General features: G+C 42.8%; 2 protein-coding genes across 6 annotated transcripts in view; both read left to right on the plus strand.

Moving 5' to 3' along the window:
• The window catches only part of PPAT (phosphoribosyl pyrophosphate amidotransferase), a 48,452-nt gene extending 41,213 nt beyond the window's left edge, over nucleotides 1-7,239 (plus strand). For all 3 annotated transcript variants that reach the window (XM_035112602.3, XM_088660947.1, XM_060278809.2), the window contains exons 6-11: nucleotides 372-444; nucleotides 2,710-2,861; nucleotides 4,206-4,333; nucleotides 4,884-5,105; nucleotides 5,681-5,801; nucleotides 6,193-7,239. In XM_035112602.3, coding sequence (XP_034968493.1) covers nucleotides 372-444; nucleotides 2,710-2,861; nucleotides 4,206-4,333; nucleotides 4,884-5,105; nucleotides 5,681-5,801; nucleotides 6,193-6,368 — 872 coding nt within the window. In that variant the 3' untranslated portion in view covers nucleotides 6,369-7,239. The remainder of the gene's footprint in view (nucleotides 1-371; nucleotides 445-2,709; nucleotides 2,862-4,205; nucleotides 4,334-4,883; nucleotides 5,106-5,680; nucleotides 5,802-6,192) is intronic.
• A 3,569-nt stretch (nucleotides 7,240-10,808) lies between these two features.
• AASDH (aminoadipate-semialdehyde dehydrogenase) overlaps nucleotides 10,809-27,331 on the plus strand; it is a 33,229-nt gene continuing 16,706 nt past the window's right edge. The window contains exons 1-5 of one of the 3 annotated variants that reach the window (XM_035112315.3): nucleotides 10,809-11,957; nucleotides 12,435-12,686; nucleotides 17,721-17,841; nucleotides 21,605-21,915; nucleotides 24,968-25,160. In XM_035112315.3, coding sequence (XP_034968206.3) covers nucleotides 12,457-12,686; nucleotides 17,721-17,841; nucleotides 21,605-21,915; nucleotides 24,968-25,160 — 855 coding nt within the window. In that variant the 5' untranslated portion in view covers nucleotides 10,809-11,957; nucleotides 12,435-12,456. The remainder of the gene's footprint in view (nucleotides 11,958-12,434; nucleotides 12,687-17,720; nucleotides 17,842-21,604; nucleotides 21,916-24,967; nucleotides 25,161-27,331) is intronic. The other 2 variants (XM_035112316.3, XM_060278807.2) reach the window with 2 other exon arrangements.

Raw genomic sequence — 27,331 nt, forward strand, 5'->3', positions numbered from 1 at the left:
ATATGCTGTAGCAAACACCAGTATAGTTTACAACAAACAAAATTACTGTTGAATGCATGACTGAGTTTCACGTTCATATCACTCGTGGTTGGCCATCAGTCTGATAAGATGTTTTACAAGCAATGTCACCATTGCAATAATACTTTAAGATGCTGCATTGATAAATTATCAGCAGTATTATATTTGACTGTTGTTTGAGAAAGCTAACGAGCATTTGCAACAGACCTAGTAATAGAGTTAAGTTGGTACACTGTTCTACTGTTGTTTGTTTATTTTGCAACTCTGTATTACTTTTCCTTTGACAAAAAAAATCAATTAGAAGGAGTTTTTTAAAATAAATGCTGTTATTACTGTTTTAAACTCTATTACAGGGAAACCTAATGCTGAAACTGAAGGATGGGTAGTTTCTTCAGAATCGTGTAGCTTTTTATCTATTGGAGCAGAGTAAGTTCGTTTGTTACATAGTTACATATGTTACATAGTTACATATGTTACATAGTTTGTTACATAGTTGGAAGTGCATGAGACTCAGAGTCGTGGGTTGGAGCCTCACGTTGGGCAAAAGATTCCTGCATTGCAGGGGGTTGGACTAGATGACCCTCATGGTCCCTTCCAACTCTACAGTTCTGTGGTTCTGTGTTTCCTTACACATGAAGTAAAACCAGATTATTTCTGCTATTTTGTACTACAACAACTTGAAGAAAAGGTATTGTTGGTCTGAAAATTAAACTTCCATTGAAGTCAATGACCCATTGCTTTGAAGGGAGCTGAATTGTACACCATCTATATTTAGAAGATAAAACACTGACAAGTGATCTTTGACAACCAACTATTAGCCAGCTAATTATTAATTTTTTGTTTTCATGTTTTTGTATAAGTATGTTACATAAACAAAACAATCATCACGTTTTTGTGTTCAAAGAGGCATGGAATCTCCCTCCCTCCCTCCTCAGACTTCTAAGGATAGCAACAAAATGTGTCTCTAGAATTTGGGAAGAGAAAATGACAAAAAAATTAGTTTGTTAATCCGTGCAGAATAATGACCAGCAGTTTGTGAAAAAAAGGCAAAGGCCATTTAGATTTCGCTAGGTATCTTTTCCATATGGGGAGAAACTGCACATTGCCGGAAACATGAGATTGCTGGTAAACACTGCGTTCCTGATGTGAATTCTTCCCTTGATCCTTTATAATAAGTAACAACACTTCCAAAATGACTTCTCAAGTTGCATGTTTCTCTGCCTCCACTAGCCTACAGGTGGAATGGATGCATAAAAATGCATGACATCATGACATGACACACACTAAGTGACACATTACAGCAGTGGGAAGAAAACTTGATCTGGGAATTCTATCTTCTGTGTCATGTAGTAGGTAACTTCTGCCCACAAAGAGTAAAAAGGGGGAAACCAATATTTCACAAAAAGAAGCCTGTGTATACCTGGAGTTTCCCTGTTAAGACACCTGTCTGTTGCCAGATTTTAGAAAATGGCAGACATGTTTAATTCCATTATGAACTATTAGTCTAATAGGAACTGACAATATATTTGACAAGTCTGCCATCAGGCAAGCATGAAGGTGGCAGCTATAAATAGATTATCAAAGAAGATAAAAACTGATTTAATAATGCCACTATTTTCCAATGACATTTTGACACTTTCTGTCAGTTCACATATGGCACTAAACATAAGTAGTGTTACATAACTGAGCCTTGCTGTCGCCAACTTCCTCCTTCTCTCTCATGTCAGCTGAATTCGTTATTTCCGGTTTCTAACAAGCTTTACAACCAGACATCCAGCTGTGGGTTGCATTTATCTTCCAAATCAGTTTCACATTGTGATTTGCAAACCTGGTTGGATGGCAGCAAAAAAAAACCTCATAGGTTAGTGGTTGGCTGCAACACAAAGTAAGAGAAAGGAGTGATCACACTGTGTGCATTCAAACAACATAATACAATGGTTTGGCACTGCATGTGAGCCAAACCAATGTCTTTCAGTTTGCACGTGTATTAGTCAACTTTTAATATTCGACTTTTGCTTGGTTAACAAAACTATTTTGTGAAACTCTGGTTTTTGTTTTACTCTCTGAGATCAACATTTGGAGTACTGCAATTGCTTTTTCCTCTAAATCACAGTAAATGTTAATTATAGTTACATATCTGTACCATCTGGGCTAAATAAAATTCTTCACCAAGAAAGCTGACTTTGGTGTTCTATATACATTTTCCAGATTGATCACATTTGTTCTAGTTTTCTTGGTCAATATCTCCTAGAAAAGGAGAAAAGGAAGGATACTAAAGGCCTGCCTCTAACCTCTAGAAATCTCATTGTGTAATCTTACGCACATATACTTCAGAGTAAGCCCAATTAAGCTCAAATGGACAGTGTCAGTCATTTTCTTGCAACTGAGATTTCAGCCAGTACTGCTTGAAAACATTGTCTTCACAGCTACAAAAGGACTGAAAACTGAATTTTTCAAATGAGATTTTCCAAAATCTTAGTTCTAGATCACATTCTGAACTTATTTAATATGTCTGTGAAATTGTTGCATGCACAAAATTATTGTGATTTTGTCAGCCACAAAGGAATGCACATGCCCCCAGGTTTTTCCAACCCGAAGGCACAGTATCTATAATGACTAATCCTCTTACAATTGCAGTGTTTCTAAAGATCAGTTTTATGAAGATTTATAATATCTAACTTTATTTTCCAGATATTACCGTGAGGTCATGCCTGGAGAGATTGTGAAGATATCCAGAAATGATGTCCAGACATTGGATGTTGTGCCAAGACCTGCGGGAGACCCATCAGCATTCTGCATTTTTGAATACGTGTATTTTGCGAGGCCTGACAGCATCTTTGAAGGCAAGCTATGAAATTTGGTTTATCAGTCATACTTTTAGTTTGATGAAAATTATACCCGCATATTTGAATCAAGATTCACAAAAGCATTGGACAATTTTTTTCAACAATTGAGGGTACATTAGGAAAGTCTCACAAGATCGATTTTATGGCTATGTTTAATGTATTGTGAAATCTAGTTAGGTCTTCGGCATCTGTAGGGAGCAGAGTAGGGTTACTTGGAGAGCTGAGAGCTTTCCTTACAGGTTCTATACAGGGACAGTAAAATAATCTTCATGATTTTCTGCTAGTTTAAATAATAAATAAATAAATAAGGTGTTTTTTCAGTGTAGTACCAGAAACTATATTGTGGTACTTTGTGGGTGGGTAGCTGGGTTGAAAAGGATTTATTGGGCCAGTGGCCTGGTTGCCCATTTCCACGATACATTTTTTTAAAAAGATAAAATAGAGGAGACTATTTGGTTAGCTTGTGGAGCATCATAATGAGCGCAGTGTATTTCTCCTTACAATATCTATGGTCACACACATCTCCCCCATGCTTCCTACTTTTTCTTTGAATGTTGCTTTCTTTGTTTCGTTAAAAAAAATCATTTCAGTAAAAGGAAAGAAATGGTCCTTGTTAACAGAGCAAATGCTGAAGAGACTGGGTAACAGGAGGGAGGCAGCAGTAAATCACACCAAGCAAGTTGGAGATAACTATTAGCAAAAACAGGATCTGCACAGGAATGTCAGGCCTATTGAGCAAAGCAACTAATCTCTGGCAGGTCTTGCCTCCATGAAGCAGTTGCTGAGACAGAAAGTCCCTGCCTCACCACAGCTGCCAAAGTCTCAAAGGTTTCCCCCAAGCAATCTGAGACGGTGCCTGCGTGAAGCTAGCTTCTCCTCTGCCCTTTTTGTGCCTCTCCTGGTTCTGGGAGACCAGGGGGGAGGGGAGCCTGTCACAGCAGGAGGGGGAGACACCCATGCCTCTTCACTAGCCAGACTCATCTCTGCCTTTTGGCCTCCCTCTTCTGCCTTAGCTTCTGCCTCTGATTCTGAGTTTCTCTCTGCCACAGACTCCCCCCACCCCCCAAAAAAAGCCCCGTTACTTCTCCGGCTTCTGATACTTCCTCCCAGTCTTCTCCCTCTGACCCCTCATTGTCGCTCCACTACCACTTCCTGGGCTCTGAGTCTTCTTCCCTGCTGGCTCCTCCTATCATTCCTCTCCATCCAACCAGTCCGTGACACTGGATTTAAACTTTTACTCTTGCCTTGGATTTTTAAAGGCAGTCGGGGAAAAAATCAGTTGAAGATGCTGGAATCAAAACTGTACAGAACTAATGCAAGTTTTTTTCTCATTCTCCACAGGTCAAATGGTCTATTCTGTACGGAGGAGATGCGGCCAACAGCTTGCGATTGAAGCCCCAGTGGAAGCTGATTTGGTTAGCACAGTCCCAGAATCTGCAACACCAGCAGCTCTTGGATATGCTCAAAAGGTAATGTGCCTGATTCTTCTCCTTAATCTGAAATCTCACATTTTTGTTGTAGGAATACGCTTTTTTATTTAAAAAATTTAATTGACATAATACCAACTTGTAACACAAAACATTTTAAATGCAGATATTTATCTTGTAGCACTAAAAGTTTCGATCTTGCCTTCCTGAGTGCACTTCAAGCCAGCTTACAAGAAAAAGATAAATACATCAAACGAATGGATTACTTTTAAAAACAACAACACAACATTAACATAGACTATAAATACACATGCAAATAAAATTCTACCGATAAAAATATTACTGCACCCCCTCACCCCCAACCCTGTGTGAATTACTAGCTTTTTACCATTTTCCAAAGAAATTCCCCAAACACCAATGAAGTTCATGTTTTCTCCAAGAGATTGCATAAGTTTCTTTGGCTGTTGTAGTTGAACTCTTCCCACTTAGTCAACTCTTTTGTGTATAGAAAAGAAAAGGAATGTTGATGGATAATTGATCTTAGCCACTTTAGATGGTACTTTGACTTTTACATTCTCTCTTTTTTTTCTAGTGTGGACTACCATACATTGAAGTACTGTGCAAAAACAGATATGTAGGAAGAACTTTTATTCAGCCAAACATGAGGCTAAGGCAGCTTGGAGTGGCCAAAAAATTTGGAGTCCTGTCAGACAACTTCAGAGGGAAGCGTGTTGTCCTTATTGACGATTCTATTGTACGAGGCAACACCATTTCACCCATAATTAAACTACTGAGAGAATCTGGTGCTAAAGAGGTAAGGAAGTATTGCTGTCAGTTTTTGAGGAAGGCCGGGACCTCCGGTGCTGCTAGCTGCCATGGCGCTCACCATGTTGCCCCGCTGGAATTCCCCAGGCATAAATCAGGGGACATTAATTAAAATCCGGGGACATTCCGGGTACAGATTTTGTCCAGGGACAGATTGGTGAATCTGGGGACTGTCCCCGGGAACTGGGGACATCTGGTAACCCTATAATAGTCTCTCAAGTGTCTTGATTGAGGTGGAGGAGGAGGTACGGTAGTACTCTGCTCCTCTCCTAAGAGCAAACCCAAATTTATTGGCTCTGTTGCCAACCAATCAGCCCTCTCTCCTCCTTGTAGTGACTTTGAATTTTGCTGGTGCTGCCTATTGGAATTGTGGGTGGTGAAGGGGGTATTGTTTTTGTTGGTTATTAAGATATGCATTTTGTGTTTTTGTATTGTAAATCACCGTGTGATCTTCGGATGAAGGGCAGTATAGAAATTACATAAATAATGGTAATAATACAAACAAATTGCATAATTGAAACCCTGTCAATATCATAATAGAATTCCCCCCTCCTTTCTCCCTAGGTGCATGTTCGTGTAGCTTCGCCTCCAATAAGATTTCCTTGTTACATGGGAATAAACATTCCAACAAAAGAAGAACTCATTGCCAATAAGCCCGAATTTCATGACCTAGCCAACTACATAGGTAAAACATTACATTTTCAATCATTGTCAGTAAAGGTTATACATAGAAACATGGACACTCTTTGTGTTAAACAGCTTGGGTGGTGACTATCCTCTGGCAGAAGGGAATCTACCAGTGAAACAGGGAGAGAGACAGTTGTCAGCTATGCATTCCCCGACCCTTTTTAAAGCTGCATTTGAGATTGGAAGACCTTCTGGAGCAGATTTAGGGAGGGTAACTATAGGGTACTTCAGAAATATCACCGAAAATTGGCTCCTTTCCTATTCTGCTGACAGACTTCCATCCACTAGAGGACCTCACCATTGGGTACCACCTTCTTCATCTTTAGGGTGTCTACAATAATGCAGCATTTTTTTTAAAAAAAATTTTTTTGTCTTTTTTCTCCTCCTAGGAGCTGACAGTGTTGTTTATCTTTCGGTAGAAGGATTGGTATCATCTGTGCAAGAAAGCATCAAGGCCAAACAAGATAATGAAAACAACCTTAAGTCCAACAAGTTTCGGGCAGGGAAAATTGGCCATTGCATAGCATGCCTTGTTGGAAAATACCCTGTAGAGCTAGAATGGTGAATTTCCAGAATACAGTTACCACTGAATTGAAGTTTGTTTGGAACTGACAAGATGTATCACACCCAAAGGTGTGCCATAAATTGCTACCAAGGAAGTTATCAAACCACTCATTTTAGTTAAATCTTTATTCGGGATAGTGAGGACTGTTCAAGAACTTGAAATAAAATGCAAAAATTATGCAGTATGATAAACAGTAGTGCTGTAACTTGGGGTGGCAAAGTTTCTTGATTCCTTAGCTGGCCTAATCCTGTCAAGAAACTTTATCTCTTCTCGGGCTTTTATTCACAACCTTGGTTTATTACAAATGACATTCTGAATGAAACTGTGAGCCATTAAGTCATTTCAATTTTTTGAACAGCGTTCAATGGGGGCGGGCAGGGGGAAATGTGAAATTTGGTTTTATATACCTGACAAATTCTGAATTCATAGAATTCTGAATTCCATGCTTCCCTAGAAATTTTTATCTAGCTGTTTGAGTTCTGTTTAAGAATGAAGTAAGTGCCTGTATTTTGCTTATGTAACTAAATTCATGTGTAATAACTTGCTTCCAAAGAGACTGAATATTATTTTTATACAATATGTTGCTGAGACTGGAAGACTCAGGGAAGTACTAAACCAAAATTCTCTAATACCTTGAGCCTTAACAAATTCAAACCTGAATATATATGTACTGTCTTATAGTGCTTTCATTGTGTGTCAAAGGGATTTGACAGGGAAAATTAGGCTGATAACCATCCTGAGTGCTGATTTATTTTGCTAATTTTCCTCACTATGTTTTCGTTGTGAATACTTAACTGTAATCTGAGTGAATGTTTTTACTGAATGTAAGCCTTCAAAGAAGACTCAAAACATTGAAAAATCATCATGTGGACTTATTTTAGTAGAGTATTTTAATGTATGGTAGTGTTATATATACATATAACACTTTAATATTACTGCTTTGTTCAGTGGGTTTTTTTTTTAATGTTGTGCTTTTGTGAATGGAATCTAAATAATTTTTGGTGGTTGTAAAATGGCGACCTAGATATCTGAGTTGAATTAGAATTGCAGCTAATTCTAACCCAATTCAAAAATCACTGCTCATGCATTGAATTGACACATGAGCGGAGCCTGCTCCTGGAGTCACCTAGCCCATGGCTCCTCAGAGTGAGCATGCATGTCTGTTGGGAAATCTTCATATACTATGAAGCCTTTGTATATTCAGACAGAGGTCTGTGTATGCAGCCTTGCCTTAACACATGAAGCCTTGAGTTTTCAGGACACTTAAGAATTTCCGTGAATGTAGAGCTTTGAGCTTAGCATATTGTTCCAATGTGGCCTGTGCTGTGCCAAAAAGTGACCTCTTTTTACCGTTCTCCCATTGAGTAATGAGTAAAGAAATTGCATTCAAAAACTGGCAAAGAGGGGAGCTAATCTTTGTAAAATTCTGACGGTGAGGTGCAGGGTTTTTGCCATAAGGTAAGCCCCAGGGCTTTTTCACATCGGGAAGGGCAGGCAACCAGGAAAAGCAAAGTGCTGAAGAAAGGTTACTGGGTTGCCTACCTTTCCCGATGTTAATTTTTTTACAAAAATTAACTCCTCTCTTTGCCAGTTTTTGAATGCAATGGGAAAACAGTAAAAAGAGGTCACTTTTTGGCACTGCACCACCAGATGTGACCGTCTTTACTTTCCCTGTCAACTTCCTTTTTTTAATCAATGCCTGCATTTCTGGGAAGTTTCCTCTTTTGAAGTCAAATGTGGCTGTACCAGACCTGCTTGGCAAATGTCCACCTATATGTTGAATTTGACAGCACTGTGGCCAGTGACTCCTGCAACAACACATCTCAATCCAGGTCCAGGGCTCCACTTACAATGCAACCAAGGGTTGCTTCCCCTCTGGTCAGTTTCAAGACAACTTGGTTACAGGAATCTGTATTTATTTCTCTAGAACAAACACACAAACATGTTAACAGAGAACCAATGGGCAATGGCACATTTTACAAATATTGTTCCAAATAAATGGAGTGAAGATATAAAGGATTGAAGTACCTATGTTAGGAAGATGACTTATACCAGGTGGCTTTATTTGTCCGTCTTGCAGAATCCAAGCATATCAGCCAAGAGACTTTTCACACTACCTCCTACTGAGCCCTTTTTAAAAGGGCAAATGCCAGGGATTGAGTCAAGGACCTTCTGCCTGCAGAAACACGTGTTCTATCATAGACATATGCCCCCTTCTTTGTAAGGTTATATCTCTACTGTATTAAAGGCCTATTCTTAAAGGTTAAGGGTCTTGCTTGCTCACTTACTGCCCTTGAGAAAATAAAGGTTGGTTGTTCCCATTTTACAGATAAGAAGTTGAGGCTTACTCAAGGCTGCCATGATTTCCCCTAATAAACCTACGGCTGGGCTGTGATTTAAATGTTAACAGTACTCCTGAAGTTATGACCTATTAGCTTTAAACCTAAACAATCCCTGAGTTTCAGGGATCATTTCTTCCTCTTCCCTGCCTCTGCCAAGATTTCTGTTTGGTTGAAAAGTACAGAATTTCAAATTGTATCATTTCTATATTGTAACAAGGAAAAACAGTAACTTGTGGAACATTAACACTTACTTCCCTCAATCATTGTTTCATCATGTCCAGAAAATTATACACCACCTAAATTTTATGTCTGACAAATATTCCTGTCGTATGTAGAATTTACTTTGCAATACACTTAGTGTACTTAATTTCAGTGAGGCTTAACTGAGAAGACAGGTAAAGGATTGCACTCCACAAGAAATGTAACTACATTCCTAAATATGTCTGCAAAGAAATAAGCTCCACTGAATTCTATGGGGTTTACTCCCTGACCCTGTTAAGTTGATAGGATCGTAGTCTATACTGGTTAATCTTAAAGGTACTGTACTATAGAAGACTGTGAACAAGAGACCTATTAAGCTTCAAGCCCAGGAGGAAAACGGCACCCTCACCACTTCACTTCTGTATCTTTTCAAGAATGTGGAGTAAGGTAGAAATATATTAAGCGGACTAGGAAATGGGGAAACAAGCATTCAAAACCCCACTCAAGTCATAAAGCTCATTGAGCTTATCACTACCTCAGGATTGTGAGGCTCAAATGGGGAAGTGGACAACCATGAATGCCACCTTCTGGTCCTTGGAGGAAAGGTGGAATATGAATGAGGCCCAACCTCTGCTTAAAAACCTCCCAAGGATCAAGCACAAAATCAGTGATAGGGGGTGGGGATGGAGACAGCAAAAAAGCAAAGGGCTGGGGACTGGGGTCCCAGCAGAAGTCAGAATCCGTTCTTGATTTGTGGCATGGGGAGGCAGGGGAAGGAGGCTGCCCAAGATGCATGATCCCACAGCAGAAGCGAAAGGGTGTGTTTGTTTTGACCCAAGCAGGTGAGCTAAAATTCGTAAATGTCTTCAACGAGACTGATCATCGGGGCGCTCCCCCTCTCGGTAAAACGAAGTTTACGGTATGCTCCTTGCTGCTTGTGATGCAACAGTGGGAAGCAGCAGGACAAACAGTTGCATAGGAAAGGTAGTTAAGGCAGCAACGCCAATTCTTCTGCCCAGTTAAGGCAGCAACGCCAATTCTTCGCACGCTCCCAAAGAATTACTCCTGGCACCACTTTTTTAATCGTTTACTTATTACACCGCTTGATACAAAAGAACCCGAACTAGTGTACAAAAATATAAAGCAATAAAATATGAGAAAAAAAATCACAGCCGTACTTTAGTACAATGTACGAAGTTAAAATGCTGCAACAGATCAAAATTTTCTTTGCTATCTGGGTAAAGGTAAAGGTAAAGGGACCCCTGACCATTAGGTCCAGTCGTGACCGACTCTGGGGTTGCGCGCTCATCTCGCATTATTGGCCGAGGGAGCCGGCGTATAGCTTCCAGGTCATGTGGCCAGCATGGCAAAGCCGCTTCTGGCAAACCAGAGCAGCACATGGAAACGCCGTTTACCTTCCCGCTGTAGCGGTTCCTATTTATCTACTTGCATTTTGACGTGCTTTCGAACTGCTAGGTTGGCAGGAGCTGGGACCAAGCAACGGGAGCTCACCCCGTCACAGGGATTCGAACCGCCGACCTTGTGGTCAGCAAGCCCTAGGCTCAGTGGTTTAACCACAGCGCCACCTGGGTAGGCTTGTCTAAACAAAGATTTATTCATTTTTTGCGGGCGCCGAAAAAAGTGCAGCGCAGGCGCCCGCTTGATCTCAAGGGGCGCCGGTGCTTTCGCATAGGAGCAAGGATGCTCTCACGAGCAATCAGCCTCGAGGGCGGTGAAGACACGCGGGAGCCCCGCAATCCGAAGCATCGGCCGGCGCACAAAGCATCCGGGTATCCTAGGGCGGGGACACGGGCGATGAGTGATGGCGTCTCGGTAAGATCAGTAGCAGCATCCGCCGCCCCTAGCCAAAGGCGCGTTGCATCCCGCGCTCTTCCTCAGAACGGGATGGCGTCACGCCCTCCCAGCCACCAGGAAGGTGCGCGCCTCCACCCAATCAAAATGCGGCCTTCCCCTCAACATATCCCGAGACGCTGCTACAGAAGAATTCCCGTTCCGGCCTCGAAGACAGAGACAGCCCCATCAGGAAAAATAGACCAATCGCGGTGGGGTCTGTTAAGTACGGGGCGGGGCAGAGTAGTCCCTTTTCGCTCAGTTAGACTCTTGCAAGGGCTGGTGGGGGCGGGGCTGGAATGAGGAAGGAGCAGGTGGGGGCGGGGCTGGAATGAGGAAGGAGCAGGTGGGTGCGCGCACGCGGGCCACTCGTCTCGCGCGGTTGCCGTTGGAACGAAAGAGTAAACCGAGGGCCGGCCAAGCCGTGTTACAGGCCGCATAATAAACGGTTCCCCGACGGCTTGGCTATCTTGTACTAAGCCGGTGGTAGTGAAGGCGTCCCTTTCGTTTTCTGAACGCTGCTGTTTCGCCGTAAGTAAGAGGGAGAGGGAGCTTCCTGTAGGTCGAAGTTGTGCAGCTTCCCTCTGCCATCTTGACAAGGAAGTGGATGTGCTTTATAATCCTAGAACTGCGGAGTTGGAAGGGGCCACGAGGGTCATCTAATACTAAAACAACCCTCTGCAACGCGGGACTCGAATCCATGACCCTAGGAGTAAGAGTCTTGTGCTACTACTGAGCTATCTCCCATGTTTTGTTTCTCTTTTTTAAACGACCAAACAAACTGTATAGTATGTAAGAGGCAGAAGCCGCACTCTTCAGAAGTACGGTTGCTAAAACGTCTGGTGGTTACATGTTTTCCTGTTCTTTTCGACAGCTGCAGTTTCTTAGGAAGTCACTATTGTAAAACCTGTGAGATGGCCATGCCCACTGCTGCCGTGTACACTAACCCAGGCATCCCCAAACTTCGGCCCTCCAGATGTTTTGGACTACAATTTCCATCATCCCTGACCACTGGTCCTGTTAACTAGGGATCATGGGAGTTGTAGGCCAAAACATCTGGAGGGCCGCAGTTTGGGGATGCCTGCACTAACCCCTTTGAAGAATTTACCAGGAGGAAATGCATCATCGGCCTGAAAAGCTTTCCCTACCACTGACATGATAGGACCAGACCAGCTGTCTCCAAACAAGTATCCAGGTGAAATCATTTTGCAGTGGGTAAAACTTCTGGCAGCCACACAAAGAGCGTTGAGTCTTTTACCGACAGCACCTCCTTGACTGAATTAGTTGTTAATTTACATGGGTATCCCTTCCTTGGATTAAAAATGTGTCCTAGGTTGGAATAGGTTGAAGAAGTTATTAGTTTAGGGTTTCATTTCTAGGAGAAATATTTGTGAAAATGCTTATTTCTCTCTCTTAAAATTATGATATACCTTTCATGTTTTCTCCTTATTTGGAAGAATAGTTCATATTTAAAGCATCTCAACTGTTCATTCAGAATGGCAAAAATGTTGGAAGTGGAATTGGGATAATCATCAGAATTGATAAAGGGGTATTATGTATATTTTGTGAAACAGACATGCCTCCACATTCTTTCAAATTTATATTGAGAGTATGCTGTATTTTACAAGGTTTTTTTATTTAAAATATTTAATAATTATTTTCTCTTTTACAGGTATGCAGTATAAATATTTGCAATGAGTCTTCAGGAGATTGTTCAGACTGCAGCCAGTTTATATCCTGAGAGAAGAGCAGTATGCTTTGATGAATGCACCAATAAGGCTCCAGTTATCTACAATTACAAAACAGTTATTAACCTAGCCACAGAACTTAGTGATTTCCTGAAGAAACATTGTAATTTCACTGAACGATCTGAAATAGGCCTCTACTGCTACCCAGGAATAAACCTGCCTTCTTGGATTATAGGGTATTATTTCTATACATTGTTAATATATAAGTATAGGATGAGTACAGAATGTTATATATGCTATACTGTATATAGAATATGTTACAGTCGCCACTTTAAGCCAGCTTAGTTTTTAAAACAATTGTTTGCATTACAGTGGGCTGGTGCACAGGATAAACTATGGTTTAAAGGTGAACATGCAGTGGGCTGGTGCCCAGGATAAACTCTTGTACACTTCACTTATAACTTGTTAGTCTTTAAGGTGCTATATGACACTTCCTTGTTTTTTCATCAAGAGATTAACACAGTTGCCCCTCTAGAAATCCTATAAATGCTTACTCAGAAGAATGTCCCATTGAATTCAGTGGGACTTACTCTTAGAAAAGTGCTTATAGGATTTCACTTGAACCAAATCTCCACACCAGTTTAAGATTTGTTTTGTTCGGGGAAGGTTGCGAAAGCTCCGTGTCGCCCCGTAAGAGCCCCAGATACAGCGTTCTGGGGACGAAGAAGCTCAGCGGTGTCCCGTTGCGTGATTCCCCGACTCGCCGGTAGCCCTAATAAGAGCGCCGGAGGAGAAGGGTGGTAGTCGCGGGGGCCATTTTGAGCACCAGCGTCACCCTGGAGGAGTGAAGCTTCATGCCGGAGGCGGAGAGCGATAGATTCTCCCAAAGCTAAAATTGGCGAAAACTTCACAGATCGTGAGTAATTGGATTTATTCATTTTTATTCAGACAATTTGGACCACGGGAAGAGGTTCTAAAAATGGGAGTCGATCTCTTCCTATTGTTGGATAAGGAAGCAGTAAAATGCCCTAAAGCCGAAAAAAAAGTTGAGTGATTTTAAAATCCCAAAGAAAGACCTTTATTTTACCCCTACAAGCAGGGTGTAGGGGGGCAGACTTCTCTGTTAAAAAAGGAAAAATCCCTGCAAAAGAAGGAGATTGAGGGGGAAAGCCCCTTCTCAACCCTGGTGCCAGCACCCTATGAGGAGCAGCAAGGAAACACTGAAAAGTAATTTTGACAGCTGTCAATAAAAGTTTGAGACTGATGTTATATGTTATGTGAAGAAACTGAATTGGTTTAAGGATTATAGAAATGGTTTTAGCCAAGATGGATTCTACTGTTTTTGAGGACTGAAACTCCATTGTTCTTTGTCCTCTAATCTCCATTCTGCCCTTGAGTTGGAAAGAATGTCAACACCCAGAACTTCTGCTTTCCAACAGACTGTGTTGAAATTATTGCGAGATCTCTTAAAGGGGCAGCCCTTGAGTTGGAAAGAATGTCAACACCCGGAACTTCTGCTTTCCAACAGACTGTGTTGAAATTATTGCGAGATCTCTTAAAGGGGCAGCCCTTGAGTTGGAAAGAATGTCAACACCCGGAACTTCTGCTTTCCAACAGACTGTGTTGAAATTATTGCGAGATCTCTTAAAGGGGCAGCCCTTGAGTTGGAAAGAATGTCAACACCCGGAACTTCTGCTTTCCAACAGACTGTGTTGAAATTATTGTGAGATCTCTTAAAGGGGCAGTCTACTGTTAGCAAGTACCTCGGACCAGGCACAGGAATTAAAAGACACTTCTGCAAATGAAAGGGAATTTGAAAAACAAGTTTCAGATGATGCGCAACAAGACAAAGAAAAGGAAGAAGAAAGAGTTCAGCATGAAGAGAAGAACCATCAAGAAACATTTGGGAATTTGGCTATTGTGGAAATGGAACATCAAGAAAGAGAACTGATTTTAGAGGGAAATTGGGAGGAATGGGAAAATGCAATCGGGCAAGGGAGGGATAACGAGGGGTGGGAGAGGCAGAAGGAGGGGAGGATAAAGACTTGGATTTTAAAATGGGGAAGAGTGGGGGTGGGTTGAGAAAAATCGTAAATTTGTATTAAAAGCAGGTTGAAAAACGGTTTTGAAATCTTGGCTGGATAATGGAATTGTTGTACCGAATGGGGGAAAGAATCCAGGGGAGAGGAGAAGGTATTCAGGAAAAATAAGGTTTATATATGAGTTTAGAGATTTGAATAATTATTTGATATTTCTTGTTGGGGAGGGGGGGAGAAATGGCCTGGGAAAAGAAAATATGATTATTTGGTGGAATTAGATTTATGAAGTGTAAAAATTGTTTTTAGGTTAGTAAGATAGAAATTGTATGTTTAGATAAGTGGTTGGGTGGACATCCGCCTTTACCTCTCCTTGTCATCCTGGAGCCTCTTGTGGCAGGGGGGGTTCTGGGGGGAAGGGAGGGGGAGGTGGGGAGAAACTCAACTACAAAATGGACCGCCGTCGGCTGTCCACCCTTCATGGGACTCTTGTGGCAGGAGGGGGCCTGTGGAGGGTGGGTAGGAGGAAGGTGGAAAATATGTTAAGGAGATAAGTTTAGATATTAGGCATAGAGATTGGAATGTGTGCGTAAAGAATAAGAATTGAAATTGGGTTGAAGAAATCTGCTATGATTATTATTAGGAATTATGAAAATCAGGAAGAAGGGATTTGAGGAAGTCACCAAGATAATGTTAAACAAAGTAAGAGATCGAAAATATGAGACACGTTGTTTGTTTGTTTGTTTGTTTTTCCTTTTTTTTCTTTTTAGACTTTAATGTAAGTGTGGATAATTAGTTGGGTGGACATCCGCTTTTACCTCTCCTTGTCATCCTGGAGCCTCTTGTGGCAGGAGGGGTTCTGGGGGGGAGGGAGGGTGAAGTGGGGAGAAACTCAACTATAAAATGGACTACCTTCGACTGCTCACCTTTCATGAGACTCTCTTGTGGCAGAAGGGGGCTCGTGGAGGGAAGGAGGGAAGAAGGCAGAATATGTTGTGTATGTTATTATGTAAAATCAATAAAAATAATTTTTTTAAAAAGATTTGTTTTGTTCAGTAACTTAAGCCACTAGATGGCGTGATGAGCACACTGATGAACCAAACCCATTTTTCTTTAAAAATACTGGGCTTTTGTTACTTCAGGTAGCTTTGCTCACCTAAAACTGCTTTTAATTTGGTGGGACAGGATCCAAAAGGATGCACCCAAGGCCTTGGACATGTAGTGGAATTCTGTACCCTACCCCCCCTTTATGAACAGTTACCTCCCCTACAACATCTGAAATTTCTCGGTTTCAATATTAGCTTGCTGGATCATATGGGTGAAGCTGTCCAAAAAACACAAGATTAGAACCTGAGTATTATTGGTATCCATGCGTAATCATTTATAAAAGTGTGAAATTGAAGCAATTGTAGATAATGAGTTGTATTGGATTAAGTGATGCTCAGAGTAGATCCAAGACCAATGGATTTGAGTCATGACTAACTTAAATCTGTTGGTTTCAGTGGGTTAACTCAGAGTATGACTTATTTGGGTGCAACCAACTTTTTATGTAAATCAGGACAATAGTACCTTTATGTATGAATTCCTTTGGAGAATGGTCTTAAGTAACATTCTCAATTTTTTTAAGTGAAAGAAAAAGTTGCAGTTTGCTCCAATGAATCTAGGGTGGGTGTGTAAGCAGATAGTGACATGCACACCCCTTGTCAGGTTGGTGTGTGTGCTATACAATTTATTGCACGTACACTGGTTTTCCATGTACATTTCCAGGCTGAATCCAGCTTTTGGGGTTGAATGCACACTGTCTTTGGAACCAAAAGTACAGCTCCTAACACTTGCTTAGAGATGGAGGGAAAATAAATTGAATCCAGCCCACACTCGCCTCTTCCCACCAGATATAAGTTGACATTGATATCAATATTGATTGGCAGGTAGTAATGTTCACTTCTGGAATTTAAGCATGGAATGTTAGGATGCTGCATACATGCTAGGATAATGTAACATAACTGGAGTAGTCTAGCTAGTTTGTTTTTCACTTGACAGCAGTTGACACTAGCTTTTAAAAAAATAAATAACTGAGTAGGGTTTTTGGGAAATTCTATTTTGAAACACGGGTATACAAGAGATGGCTAAAATAATCATAGGTTATATTTATATACCTAGTTGATGTCTTGTTACTAGGTAAGCGATTCATGCAGTTTGCATGCTAATCTCACCACAAATGAAAATAGAATTATAATGTGTTTGGCATTTATGAGTCTCCTCCACATTTCCTCCTCCAAATGCATGCACCCATTGCGTTATTTATTGATAACGGGTTTATTTCTGCCCTTAGGTCAATTGCAAAAATCTTAGAAAATCTGACATTTGTAATTTATGATGTACGTCATTCATTTTCACTTTGCCTGACAGAAAAGATCTGTGGAAATTTCCAAGTAGATTTTCTTACTCATTTGGGGCAGGGGTTATGTTCCGGGTCCCCGCACATGTTGGCGGAACCCACACAAAGCATTCCACCCCACTCCTGTGCTGCCCTTTTAGTGATATTTTAGGGTAACTTCTGTGTTCAGCGCTGTGTGCAGTCACGCGGCAATTGGGCACACGTCAGTCGGTTGTTGCCTGTACAGTACAATAAACTAAAGCCTGTGGCATATTACGTACTTCCTATGCAAAGATGTGCACACCCTAATCACAAAGTTTTTGTCTGTTCAGGAGAAAATCTAACACATGGAGCAGTTCCTGAAGGTCGAACTAGACCTGAATAAATGTATGGAGGAACTACTAATTATGTCAGAGTTTCTTGGTTATTTAATAGTGTAGGAGGGGATTTTTATTTGGCCCATGATACATGGTGAGGGGAAATTTTGGGTTGGTGTCATTGGGAGATTCCCCCCCTCCCCTTGCTAATTGCAGCATAGGGCAGAGATCAATAATGGAAGTGAGGGCAAAACTTTGGCTCGTCGTGCTGTCCATATAAAAATGATGTGTTTGTGCAATTTTTTAAACAAATACATCTGATATAATTGGCAGTAATGCATTTGGCATCACATGCAGTTGGCCCTAAAAATAGTTTCATTACGTTAGTAAACTCCGAATGCTGTAACATCTAGCAAAAAGACTACTTTTAATGTAAACCTGTGGATATTTAGATTTTTCCATTTGGGTTCCTGATAATTTTTGCTACAATGTTTGGTAGAATTCAGAATGCTTGCTAAATTAAGGATTTTGTTTTGCTAGAATTCTCCAAGTGCCAGCTGCCTATTCACCTATTGATCCAGATGCCCCTCCAAACTTGTCTGCATATTGTATGAAAATGTGTAACTTCCAATATGTCCTTGTGGAGAAAGACAGAGTTGATGTAAGTGCAAAAGCTTTCAACATGTTTTAATTGGAATATTAAAATGAGATTTGGAATTACACATCACCTTTCATTTATCAAACATACAGCTTAATATTGCATGTTTTATTAGAAACTAGCTGACCCGGCCACGCGTTGCTGTGGTTTTTTTCCTGTGATCCTCCCCCCCCCAATCCTGTCCCGATCCATGACGTATCCTGCCCCTCCTCCCTCCACCCCGGCTCATTACTGTGTTTCGGTAGGATAGCCTTTCCTCTGTTGTCCCTGGGGAGTGTTGGCCCCTCCCCCATGTATCTCCATACCTTGGCCCCCACCATTGGAGAAGGAACTGTTAGTTTATGGGTTGGGTTTGTTTAAATTTTTTTTAATGTGATTTGTGCAGTTGTATTTTTTATGAATATAGTTTATCCTGGGGTTGTCCTGAATCTCTGGAAGGTGTAAGTCAGGGGTCAGCAAACTTTTTCAGCAGTGGGCCGGTCCACTGTCCCTCAGACTTGTGGGGGGCCGAACTATATTTTGAAAAAAATATATGAATGAATTCCTATGCCCCACAAATAACCCAGAGATGCATTTGAAATAAAAGGACACATTCTACTCTTATCAAAACACCAGGCAGGCCCCACAAATAACCCAGAGATGCATTTTAAACAAAAGGACACATTCTACTCATGTAAAAACATGCTGATTCCCAGACTGCCCGCGGGCCAGATTGAGAAGGCGATTGGGCCGATTCCAGGTCCCCGGGCCTTAGTTTGGGGACCCCTGGTGTAAGTGGATGTTGGAGTGGCCTGTAACCTACATAAAAGAAAACGTTAGTGGAAGCCTTGGTTTGGTGTGGGTTCCCCCCCCGGCCTGTCAGGGGCTTACATAAAAGAAAAGCCTAGTGGTGGCCCCCCCGCCTGTAAGGGGCCTACATAAAAGAAAACCCTAGTGGAAGCCTTGGTTTGCTGTGGGTTCCCCCCCCCGGCCTGTCAGGGGCCTACATAAAAGAAAAGCCTAGTGGTGCTTCCCCCCCGCTGCCTGTCAGGGGCCTACATAAAAGAAAAGCCTAGTGGAAGCCTTGGTTTGGTGTGGGCTCCCCGCCCCCGGCCTGTCAGGGGCCTACATAAAAGAAAAGCCTAGTGGTGTGAAAATGGCTGCTTTGGAGGTTTAATTTGCTTGGTTGATGATGATGTCATTTGGTTTGTGGGTGTGGCTTATATTTCACAGGAAGGGAGGGGGTGGAGGAGGGTACTACGCCACTTGAGGGCGCTGTTTGACTTGGTGGAAAAGCAGGTCTGTACCTGGGCAGGTGTGCGATTTGAGGGATTTTTGCCCCCAACAACGCTCTAGGAGTGGCCTGGATCGTTGTGTCAAAATTTCAGGACGATCGGTCAAGCGGTTACGGAGAAAAGTGTCAAACGGAATTTCACGATTTTTACATTTTTATATATATAGATATCCTGCTGAGTTCAGTGGGATGTACTCCTAAGTAAGAATCTATGGGATAGTGATGACATCAACTTGGATGACTTGCAAAGAGGATAAGACTATCAGTGACTACTAGTCTTAGTATACCATATGTTGTTGGTAGCATGCCTCTTTACACCAGTTTCTGGGAGAATTCTTTGTACAAGTGGGAATATTGCAGTTATGCTCAGTTCCTTCTCATGGGCTTCCCATAGGCACCTGGTTGGGCACTGTGAGAACAGAATTTTGGCCTAATTTGGTCTTTGGTCTGATCCCTCAAGGCTTTTAGGTTCTTATTGCAGTTGAATGTTTATTTGGTTAGTTTTAAAACCCAGTCACCTTCATTTTTATATGTAAACTTTGCATAATACATACACAGTAATTTGTACATCTGTTTAGAAAATGGAAATTTTCCTGTTCCGGATGGAAAGAATCAACAAAATTCAAAACCTAGTATACCTGGAAGTAAATTCAATTGAACTCAATGGGCTGTAGTAAAGAATAGGCAGTTTGTAAGCTCCTGGTTTGTCTCCTTGTTGTGGTGTAGTTCTAAGGGTGCACCCTTAGGGTTAAAATGTCTCATTCCTTTGAAGTCAGATTAGGTACCCCTAATCTGTGTACACTAATGCTGTGGCATTGTGTGTGAAATTAGTAAGAAAGGAGTAAGATAATTGATATTAGAAAGTCTGTTCTGTCTTTATGTATTTTGTGGCGGAATCATCAATGGTGGCGTGGGCGTTGGGGGTTGGGTTTTCTCTTGGGATGTGTGCGGTGGTAGTGTGGAGCGGTCTCTATTGGACGTCGTTGTTGAAGGTTTTGTCGTGGGTGACGTGTCTCTCAGGGTGGTTTTTTTGTTTTTGGTGGGGGTTTGGGGTTACTGGGGTAATGCGAAATGGCGTCATGTTATGGAGGGTGGTTGGTGTTGTATAGTAAGTGTAAAATGGAGGTGGTTAGGGGTCCTGAGGTGGGAGTTATTGGTGGGTGGGGTTTGGAGGTTAGTGGGGCAAGGTGGGGGGTTAGTGGGGAGACGTGGGATGGTGTAAAGTTTTAGAGGGCGAGTGTGGAATGTAGGTAGTCATGGGTCCGAGATGTCGTGTCTTACCTTTATAGTCCTGTGTGGCATGGAAGAGGTGTAGTTGTCTGAGGAAGGTTGAGGTATGTGGGGTCCTATTGTTTATTGGGTCCTTGAGTTTGTTGGTGGTAGCGTCTCCTGGGGCGCATTGGGTTTCGGGGAGGTTGAAAGGTTTCCTGGAGTGAATTGGTTCCCTTGGAGATGGCTGCAGTCTTTTCGGGGTGTGATGGTCGGAGGGGAAGTGGCTTATGAAAAGGTGTTGGTCCCAAGGAGGGGGTCACGGTGGCGTTGGGGTTGTCGGGCGTTGGGGCAGCGTTTGAGGGAGAGGTCTTCCTCCGGAGGAGGCGGCCGCGGTGGTGTCGGGGGCTGTCTGGGGTGCGGCAGTGTCTGAGGGAGTGGGTTGAGGGAGAGGCCTTGTTCCCGAGGAGGGAGGCGCGGTGGTGTTGGGGGGGTGTTGGGCGGTGAGACAGCATCAGAGGATTCAGGCTTGGTCTGGAGGAGGTGGCCACGGTGGAGTGGGGTTTGTTGGGTGGTGTGGCAGAGTATGCGGGAGCGGTGTTGCTCCCGAGGAGGTGGGCACACTGGCGTCAGGGCTGTCGGGAGGTGGGGCAGCGTCAGAGGAAGGGGGCTTGTTCCCGAGGAAGTGGGCACACTGGCGTCGGGGCTGTTGGTGGGGTGCGGTAGTGTCTGAGGCAGTGGGGTTGCTCCCGAGGAGGCGGCCGTGTTGGTGTCAGCTGTGTCCGATGCCGTCTTCCAGACCTCTGGGACGGCGTGGGCCTGGCCTACCCAGAGCGTTGGTGGTTGGATCTCCCTGGATGGAGTAGCTCGTGCCGGAGGCGGGGTCTGTGGGGTGTGGGCTAGTTTCCATGGGGATGGAGGAGGTGGAGGAGGTGTGGGGATTTTGCCACTGGAGGGTGCTGTTTTTGTTTGTATAAAACAGGCATCCCCAAACTGCGGCCATCCAGATGTTTTGGCCTGCAACTCCAAAGGGCCAAAGTTTGGGGGTGCCTGGTGTAAAAACACATTTTTACCTGTGTAGGTATGAGGTGTGAACATTCTGAGGTTATAAAAACACTCGGGTTGTGGCGTGGACCGTTGCGGTTTCGGAGAAAAGTGGAGCCCACAATTCCGCAGTTTCTACATTTTTATATATATAGAAGATAGGAGTACACTATAGAGAAAAGAACAACAGTATGTGCACACGAGTATTATTCAATTAAAATCATTCTTTCTCTCTTTCAGAAATTCACAGTGGCTCATGGGCATTTGTTTTGCCATGATTCCTTTGAAATACCAAAAGTCAGTTTGATTCTTTTCCAGAGGAAGGGCAGTAATATTGGAAATTTAAACGATAACAATGAAAGTTCTGCTGTGCCAAGCAGATTAGAGGCACGAGCCTTGGACCAGCTTGAGACAAAACCATTCAAAGACCTGCTGGATGTCAGACAGCCAGGCTCCATAGCATATATTTTACATACATCTGGAACAACAGGGATCCCTAAAATTGTCAGGGTTCCTCATAAATGTATACTGCCAAATATTCTTCATCTTCGGTAAGTGCTTTCCTCCAAAAAACCTTTAATAAGACATTTAAAAATAATGGTGACTAGCTTGAGGCCAGGTTATTTATTTATTTGCTTTCATTTGTAGCCTGTCTTCCTTTTCACGGGATCAAAGTCAGCATACCTAATGACTTTCTGCCATAGCTGTCACCAAATTTTGCTTGTAGTAAATATTCAGAATTCAGAACTTGTATCAGAATAACACCATGTTTTTTTACCTGACTTCATTTAACTCTAGGTTTATTTTTTAAATGAGTTTGGTGGTAGTTTGTGCTCTGATAGCATGCTTGTAATTAATATTTAACATTGTCAGGGTGGTGAAAGTTTGGCATCTTTTGGACATACAGTATATCTATATATGCATACTGAATAGAAAGTGCCACTGACTTCAGTGGGTCTTATTTTCAGGGAATTGGCAGTATAATTGACAGATGTCAAAATGTATATCTGTACAAACATAATGGCCCAGTTCACACTTAGACTAAACCACAGTTTATGTGGAAGACGCTCCATGAATTCTAATGACCTGTTGGACTCACTCCATCACCCCCATCTCTCACAGCAAGAAGGAGAGAACTTAATTTTCCTATCAAAGAATCTCTGCTTAGCAAGTATTACCCAGGGATTTGGTTTAAAACAAGCAGTAGTTAATTGTTAAGCAAGTAAACTTCAAACCATGGATAATGAAACGGGCTTTTTTTCAGTAACCATTATAGTTTTAAGTAAAAATCCTTGGTTCATATGTAATGTTACGCCAAGATTCTTTAAAAGTGAAACAAAATACTGTAGAAGACCTCCTCCTCCTCATTGCACAGGGGGAGGTGGGAGTGGATGAGCCTGATGATTTGATCAGGCTCATGGAAACTCATCTACATAGCACCAAACCATAGTTATGTGTTATGTGCAAACCTCAGCCATTGATTTATTTGTGATAGAATGGTATGCTTGAACATTGCAAGAGTAAAACTATTGCAACTTCATACACCTTGCAACAAATGTTGAGTTTCAGAGCTGATGTCTCATTTGAGTACAGTACAGATTTTCCCAGGAGAACCCTGTGTCTGCTGTTGGTTGATTTCCCAGTCCCCTTCAGCTTGACACGGCTGTTAGATAAATTGGTAATAAATGAAATATGAGCTCCCACAGGAATATGGACCTCTTTTTAAAAAATGAATTGTGCAGAAATTATTAGGGAGATTCCTTGTTCTTCTTTTTGTGGGCTTGTGTTTTTTACTTCCTTAATCAGCAGGTGTGTTGGGGGGAAGAGACAACTGAAGATCGCAAACAATGCAGGTGTATCACCCAAGCAATGCAGATACAGCCTAGACTGGTGTCTCTTGGGACTGGTTCACACAATATTCATCACTTTATCCCACCAAGGTTTAATACTACAAGCAGTAGTATTACTGCCATCACCTCTAATGCTGTGCTTTTGAAATAAGTTAGTTGGCAGTAATCAAGTGTAAAAACCAAAACAAAAAACCAAGTGATGGATGGGTGAAACATCCCCTGGAAAACTGGGATTTTTTTTGGTACAGTATTTCAGCTAGTTATTTAACTGCATCTGCAATTTGCAGAGTAAGAAGTAAATATCTATTGTTGTTTTTGAAGATAGATAATCTTTGCATGTTGTTTTCATATTAATCACAATTTATCTTTTAAAGATGTTTCTAATTGTCTTTAAAACTTTTATCTTGCCCCTCACCAACAGAATTTCTGTTTTGCAAGAGCTTTGTTGTAATTCCAGTTGATTGCTTGGATGCACTGCTTTCATAATAGAAATAATAAACCATATGGGTGAATTAAGCCATTTTGAGTTCTAAAAAAGAGGAAGCAAAAAGCACAGGCAGCCTTGAAGAAACACTTTAGCTTTTGTATCATTTCAGTTTATTTCCTAACATGGTACTCGTTATTTTTCTTCCTTATCTGCTTGACCTGGTTTTTATTTTGGACCACTAAGAACATTTTGGGTGTAATCCAGCAATGTTAGGTGCTTTTAGGTTTCATTTATTTTTCTCCCATTCAAATACATGGAATTTGAAAGTGCTCAGCTTTGGCTGGATTGTACCCTACAGCGGTCGATTGTACCCTGCCTTTTGTGATAGCAGCATTTCAGGATCTGTCACAATCACATAGAAAGTGGGCTAAGCTGGGGTTTTGCTGGGTGAGGAGTACAGAACACTCACCATGGCCACAGATTTGCTTTACCTGCCCACAGCCCCTCTCCCCAGACACTTTCCCCCAAATGATAACAGATGTGATTATGACTAAGGGAAAAAAGGCTTGGGGGGGGGAGGAGTAACTACAAGGAGACAAGCTATTGGTGGGACAGGAAGAATTTGACTAGAGTCACCCACCATGCCCGTTTTAAATTTACCTCAATCTGTGCTGGGTTTGTTTAATTTTACAACATTTTATTGTGCTTTGGCGTTTTCCTGCAATTAAAGTAAAATCAATTGCAAACCTTCCAGTTTCATGTTGAGGTTTTTTTTTTTAAATGAAGCCTAAGAAACATTCTAGGTTTTAGAAAATAATTATTCAAGCTTGACAGATTTTAAACAAAGAAATATCCTGTCAGAGCTCGAGAACAAGAAGACCTAAAGGGAGAGAGAAAACTGGACCCACAGAATAACTGAATATTCCAGGTGGGGGAAATGAAAGTGGGTAGGGGGCAGTAGAGCATTTTCAACTCGTCATGCCCTCTTATACTGGTGGGAGGGGGTGTCATTGGCCTGTTTGATGCCCGCATGTTTCTGTACATCTCCACTGTTAGATATGTGAGGGGGGGGGGGGGTTCTATCTGTGAAATTGCTACCGTGTTTCTCCAAAAATAAGACACCGTCTTATATTTATTTTTCCTCAAAAGAACACATGGTGGCTTATTTTCGGGGGATGTCTTATTTTTTTTATTAGGTATGGTACAGTTTAACCTACAAGGTTAAACTGCCTATCACTATGGCTTATTTTCGGAGATACACAGTAGTTTTGGATTCCAAAATGCATGTGATGGTTGAAGAGGTATTTGTGTGTCTTTTTTCTTTAGAGATGTATTTAAGGTTACACCAGATGATACAGTGTTTATGGCCTCTTCCCTGACATTTGATCCATCTGTGATTGAGCTGTTCATTGCTCTGGCAAGTGGGGCTTCCCTGCTTATAGTTCCTAACCTGATTAAAATGGTGCCACAGGAGTTGTCCAAGGCTCTTTTTCAGCACCACAGAGTGTCTGTATTACAGGTAAGATATGAGAAGTGCTGTTTGCTCTGAATGCTGCTTCTGCACAACACTGGAATACAGTGGTGCTGGTGCTGCCCAGGACTCTCTCCTGCTGTGAGTGCCCGCAGGCCCTGTCCCTGCCTCTCTCCACCTGGTCTAGGGCGGGGCCTGGAAGGCCTCATAAGGACTGCTGCCGCTGCTCTGCTCTGCTGCTGGTGCTGCCCAGGGGAACTTAAAACAGCACAGAGTTCTTTTTAAAACGCTTTTTAAAGAATTTTTTATGTTTTTATTTTCTTTGGGGTGGTAGGTGGGAGGGATTTTTAGTTGGGTGTGGGAATCTGTTAAATTTTGGTGTATTGTAATTTTTATTGGTTTTGGTTTTATTGTTTTATTGTGTTTTTAGTGTTTTTCTTTTGTTCCGTTCTTTGCTGTTTTTACAGAGGTTTTATTTTATTTTTAAGGGGAGGGGTCAGGGCTGCCTGGGAGGGGGTCCCAGCAAGCAAAATGGCTGGGGCAGATTCCACAGGGGGGGATGCACTGGGACAACCGATCTCAGTGGTCACGGGTAGGAGGAGGAGTTACGCTAAGACCAGACCATGTCATTACCGAGGAGGCAGACTTAGTCGTTGTCTGAGGACTATCACTGCCTCCGGGTCTGGTCCTGACCGGACGGATATTGGAATCAGCAAGGGATACCCACATGACCTGAAGGTGCTGCTGTGCAATGCCAGGTCGATGATGAATAAGACCACTGCCATTCACGACCTGATTGTGGATGGAGGATTTGACCTGGCATGTGTGACAGAGACCTGGTTGGATGAAGCCGATGGACCCGTGCTTGGCGCTGCTTGCCCACCAGGTTTCTCTTATGCACAGCAACCCAGGCCATCTGGGCGGGGAGGGGGGGTTGCAGTGATTTTTAGGAAGTCATTAGTTTGCACCAGGCGTCCTATTGGTAAGACTGAGTTTTCTGAGTGCATGTTCTGGAAGTTGGGCAATAGGGGCAGATTCCTTTTGGTGTACCGACCTCCCCGCTGCACCAAGGATTCCGTGCCCGAGCTGCTTCAGGTCGTGTCGGATATGCTCCTGGAGACACCTAGCTTGGTTGTCTTAGGGGATTTTAACATCCATGCCGACACGACCTTACAAGGAGCCGCTCGGGACTTCGTGGAAAGCATGGCCACCATGGGGCTGTCCCTGAATAAGTCTGGCCCAACTCATAGCCGCGGACATGCCTTGGACTTGGTGTTTACCTCTATGGATGTTGGTGATCTGACATTAAGTAAAAGCGAAACAAAAGAAGTGCCATGGTCAGATCACTTTCTGGTGCAACTGGACTTCTCCGCAACCCTTCCCCTGCAGGGAGGTGGGACCGATTCGGATGGTCCGCCCCCGCTACTTAATGGATCCAATTGGCTTCCAGAGAGTGGTAGGGGATGTTTTATCCCATGTCGATGGCCTTTCAGCTGATTCCCTGGTGGCCCGCTGGAATGCACAGTTAACCAGCGCTATTGACTATCTGGCTCCGAAGCGCCCTCTCAGATTGCATGGAGCCCGGACAGCCCCATGGTTTTCCCCGGCGCTGAGGGCGATGAAACAGTCGTTGAGACGGCTAGAGCGCCGGTGGCGGAAAACTCATTTTGAATCAGACCGGACACGGGCTAGAGCTCAACTTCGAGCCTACCAAGTGGCAATGGCGACGCGAAGAGGACCTTCTTCACCGTCTCCATCGCATCTGCAGAAAACAGCAGCAGGAGACTCTTCCAGATGGTTCGCAATTTAGCGGAACCACCTGCTCCATCCGGGCCCAGTACGGGCCACATGATCTCCTGCAATGATTTTGCAAAGTTTTTTGCAGTTAAAGTCGCTCAGATTCGGGAAGAGGTAGACTCCACCGTGGGAGCAGGGCCGGGGCGGGGGAGTGCTAGAGTCCTGTCTAGTCAGGTTTTGTGGGATCAATTTCAATCTGTTACCTCTGAGGATGTGGACAGGCTGCTTGGACGAGTGAAACCAACCACCTGTCTCCTTGATCCTTGCCCGTCCTGGCTTATAAAAGCTAGCCGGGAAGGGCTGGGCGATGGGCTTCGCGGGTTGGTAAATGCTTCTCTCCATGAGGGAGCCTTCCCAGACCCGCTGAAAGAGGCGGTTATTAAACCGCTTCTTGAAAAACCATCTTTAGATCCGGCCAATAT

This window comes from Zootoca vivipara, chromosome Z1, assembly GCF_965207765.1.
Source record: "Zootoca vivipara chromosome Z1, rZooViv2.hap1.1, whole genome shotgun sequence".
NCBI lineage: Eukaryota > Metazoa > Chordata > Lepidosauria > Squamata > Lacertidae > Zootoca > Zootoca vivipara.